Source organism: Phytophthora parasitica, assembly GCF_000247585.1.
Source record: "Phytophthora parasitica INRA-310 unplaced genomic scaffold supercont2.19, whole genome shotgun sequence".
NCBI classification, from domain to species: Eukaryota; Oomycota; class Peronosporomycetes; order Peronosporales; family Peronosporaceae; genus Phytophthora; species Phytophthora nicotianae.
The window spans coordinates 321,883-325,988 of record NW_008649005.1 but is presented as its reverse complement, the minus strand read 5'-3'; the positions used below and the strand labels follow the sequence as shown (position 1 = coordinate 325,988).

Sequence of the window (4,106 nt, the reverse complement as noted above, 5' to 3'; positions counted from 1 at the left end):
TCATGTACTGAGAGTCTGTTAGCTCTTCGGGTACTCCGTACCCATGTGCAGGCCTCTGTAAACAAGGGATTTTACTTATTTTCCGTATTGAAGCATTATACGGGTATTCCGGATGTCGAGATATGGGAAAAGTGGAGCTACAGTTATTTTGCTACTAAAGTGCTTTTGAAGTAAGGCAGAGAGGCCCCGGACTTCTTCAAACTGCTTGGCTTGTAGAATTCCTTCTAGAGAGAAGTTACTGAGGCTACGGCGGTAAGTATCTTTCTCCCATCCCATAATCGAGAAGTCACTTTCAACAGTAGACGTATTTGGGAACGTTGAGGCCAAATCACCGCAGAACTGCATCAGCGCCGGGAATTCTGCACCTACAACAGCCCAAGCTTGTAGTTGTCATCAGCAGCGCGGATAACTTTGCCGAGTTCATCTTCCCGCTCGCAGCATCGCTGCAGTTTGACAAACTCCTTAGAAATCTGGTGTATTTCTGTTGCATCAAGAGTCTTGCTGAGCCGGGGAGTGTGCTGTTTTATCATTTGTGCAAATTCAGGCATACCAATGCTCAGTAGTTGATGCGGTAGTACAAGTGGCGTGTCGTCGTACGCAGCATTTGCAGCATCCCTTTCAGCCATAATAGCAGAAATTCCACTGGCCCCTTTGACAAACAGTTTAGCAACGGCAACAACTAGTTGTAATTTGGTGTCGGGGACTAGCGATTCGAGAGCTTCTAAAACCCAAATATCCAGACTTTGGAGAAATGCAAGTGCATGAACATGTTCGAGAACATATTCGTCATTAGATTCGAATTGCTTTCCAGTCATTTTTGCAATGGCACTGCTATGGATAGGGCCCTCCATGTGTGTCATTTGTTTGTACGTTTCAATCAGCTTATCACACGTTGCTCGGACAGTAGCGTCGCCTGCACTTGCAGGGCGATAAAGGTTTTGCTGGATTCGGCCGCGAACGCCTGGACTGCAAAAAGAAATACCCACCACTGTGTAGGTGGGCGATTGGGTGGATTCTTTCGTCCAAATGCTCCTGAATAGCTAGGATGTTACCCGTAAGCCAATTAGCACACTTGGTCATGGATGTCCATCGTGTTTCGGCCAAATAGGGACACTCCGAGCGAATTGTTTTAATACAATTTTGTTGCCGACGTAGATGGCCAATTAAACCCGTCAGAAAAGACAGGTAATTCTCATCTAGAGCCGTCTCGAAACAAGCTTGCATCACCAAATCAAGCTGGTGCAGACCACACCATACGCGAATAATTTTTTGGCCGGTTGTAGCGGCAGCAATTCGTGTAGCAAGCCCTTTAATTCGCCCCGTCATTGTGTTTTCACCATCAGTTGAGATCCCCACTAGCAAACCGCTCCAAGTAGGTATTATCGCTGTTAAGAAGGTTCGAAGTGACTCGAACAAAATTCTTCGCAGTATGGCGGTCGTACAATGGTACTGCCATTAGATGGAAATTGTACAGCTTTCCTAAGACAACAAACCGGCAGCGAACATCTAAATAAGACATTCCTTGTAAGGTTGCACAGTCTAGAGCTAGCGAAAACCAATGAGTCGTTGCCAGTATGTCACTAAGACACTGAATCCCAACAGCACAGACCACACGAACGAAATTTGAGACCAGGAGCTCCGAAATACCAGAGTAGCAGACAAGTCCAGTCTCTTCCCGAACAATTTGGGCCTGGATTGTAGATTGACGAAAAGACGATCCAGAAGCTACCAATTTGACTACTAGCGAAAAAAGTTTCGCATTTTTAATAGTCGCAGTATATGTTCCGTCGTCAGACGTGTCGCTCTTTACGAATAAGCTGAGTGCACGCTTGTGGGTGAGACCTTCTATGTCGTCGGGATGGAAAAGAAGCGCTCCAATGACAATCTCTACGATGGGTTTGCTGACTGGCATTTGCAACGCATCTTCTCCGTAATGGGAGGCGATGGTTTCTTGAAATGGCACCTCAACGGCGGCGAAGAATGCTTCTCTGTCTTGTAGCGATAGCAACGATTCAAACTCTGACCATTTTTTGGGATGTTCAATCTTGTGGCGCTGAGTATAAAGATTTGTACGGAAAGTCTTGAACATTTTGATCCTTGAGGTTTGACGGCGCGGGGTTTTGGATGTATCTGCGATAGACTTCGCCTAACGGCCGAATACTTTGTAGAATCTACACGCAACGTTGCCTTGTCCAGCCGCTGTGACCACGAGGCCGTACTTGGAAGCATGCTCTGGCTTGAACTTTACTTTTGACGTCTTGTCTTTAGGAGGTTGTAGCGTCACCATGGTCGGTGCCATTCGCCTTGACAGCCACAGCTATGAGATATCGCTCGAATTGGGAGGCAAGTACAATAGTTTCGTATTTCTAGATAGTGATTTTGTAGTGTTCTTCAAATTCATACAATTTCTTGTACGGAAATGAGAAACGGGAAAAATGGGATTTTGTTCCGATTTCCCATATTTGCAGAGGCCTGCCCATGTGTGCGCCACACCCGTGTAACCCCGTTACACTAACAATCATCCTGATGCAGAGCACTATTGTACCGGGCGGATGTTATAGAGGGATCCAATGTTACATCAATACGCCGCAGGACCGCGGCGAGCTGTTTACTCGGCCTTCTCCATAGCACCGACACACCAGCACCATTCTACAGTGCCGACACTGTCCCACGCCGCCACCGCCCTATGACACACCGACTAACATTTTAACATGCACAGCCGATGCGGAGTTAACGAAAACCGCCTCAACACTCTGCACCCCCTTCGCGTAGCCTTCCGGAACTATCCGTCGTTGTCCCCGGGCCACCTAGAGCGGAATAAACAGAGACACGCTAAGCTCAGAAAGTATGAGCATGCTCTTACTTCTGTACACTTCTTCTCGAGTGCTCCGTGGTTTTTATGGGCTGTCAAGCTCAACTTGCTGCATAATGTGCAGTACGGTAACCAACGCATGATCTTGGACAAGCAATTTAAGAGAGAGTACCTCGCCGTCCCCAAGAACGGGGGAGCCGGGTAAGTTTACTTCACGAATGGGCGGGTTATCGGAGGAACGGGCATCTCTCTGCGTGGGTACTGGAAAATGATTACTTAAAAGTACTTGATAAAGTATGGCTCTCAGTGTAATGGGTCTACTTAGACCCACTAGGTGACGTGCGCGTGCGCTTACGTGTATGAGGAGCGTGCAATTAGATTTAATTTAATTATACTTGCGTCCGTAAATATAATTAAATCAAATATAAACAATACTAACTGCTTAGAATACCGCAAAATGAGAACTGTTATTGAATTTGGTACAAGGTCAATTATGGGACCTCCTAAATCTGTTTATCTATTTCTAAAGGTTCTGTGGTTGGCAGGATTCTGATTTCTCATAAGAGCACTGATTGGTAGAAATACGTCACTTTCTACCAATTACATGCGTAAATGCACGCGAGCCACCCAATGATGTGGCCCGCCATGTAGCCATTGGTGTGTTGCACACACCAAGGTCTGAGGTCCGTCTCTAACCTCTAACAGTTATCGCAACTGTTAGAGTTACAAGTGGTGTAGGGGGATCTGTCCAGACTGGTGCTCCAGGATGGACTCCCAACAACGCGCTGAACCAAAGTGGAGGAAAGGCAAGTCACCCAGTCTAGCCATCTGAGCTGGTAACCTGGTATTCCGCGAGGAATTACGAGAAGCACGGACCCTCAGCTGACTGACTGACAGTCGCAAAAGTGGTGGGAGGTCAGGACCATGCTGGCTGCCCATCACCGAGCTGGCGTTGCTAACAGGCTGCGAAACTTTAACTGAAGTCGAAACTTGTGCGAGAGCTGGCTTCAGAGCTGAGGCAGCCGACGGGCAGGAGTGAGCTCGCTTCTCCACCGTTGCTTCTGTGTCTTCTTACCCTTGGTCTTAGGACTCCGAGAAGCGTTACACTTGAAGCCAGATCCTTTCGGCGACTGCGCTTGAGGGAGCCGAGATGGCAGAGTCTGCGAGGAATCCGGAAGGTTCTTCCCTTTAGTAATGAGAAGAGGACGGGATCCAACATCCCAGCGCTCACTGGAATCGCTGTCGCCTGAGTCGCTGTCCTCATCATCAAAACCAAACAGCTGGCCTTCAGAAT

General features: G+C 47.7%; 3 protein-coding genes across 3 annotated transcripts; 1 reads left to right on the top strand and 2 right to left on the bottom strand.

The window, feature by feature from the left end:
* Positions 1-365: 365 nt before the first annotated feature.
* On the bottom strand, positions 366-851 carry PPTG_10270 (hypothetical protein; the record flags this gene model as incomplete). The annotated part of the gene is made up of 1 exon (XM_008904934.1): positions 366-851. The coding sequence occupies one exon, from the start codon at positions 849-851 to the stop codon at positions 366-368; it is 486 nt and encodes a 161-aa protein (XP_008903182.1).
* Positions 852-2,146: 1,295 nt separating this feature from the next.
* On the bottom strand, positions 2,147-2,287 carry PPTG_22577 (hypothetical protein; the record flags this gene model as incomplete). Its single annotated transcript, XM_008905177.1, has 1 exon — positions 2,147-2,287. One exon carries the CDS (start codon positions 2,285-2,287, stop codon positions 2,147-2,149), a length of 141 nt encoding a protein of 46 aa, XP_008903425.1.
* A 424-nt stretch (positions 2,288-2,711) lies between these two features.
* Positions 2,712-3,644, top strand: PPTG_22576 (hypothetical protein; the record flags this gene model as incomplete). Its single annotated transcript, XM_008905176.1, has 2 exons — positions 2,712-3,013; positions 3,551-3,644. 2 exons carry the CDS (start codon positions 2,712-2,714, stop codon positions 3,642-3,644), a joined length of 396 nt encoding a protein of 131 aa, XP_008903424.1.
* Positions 3,645-4,106: the final 462 nt, after the last annotated feature.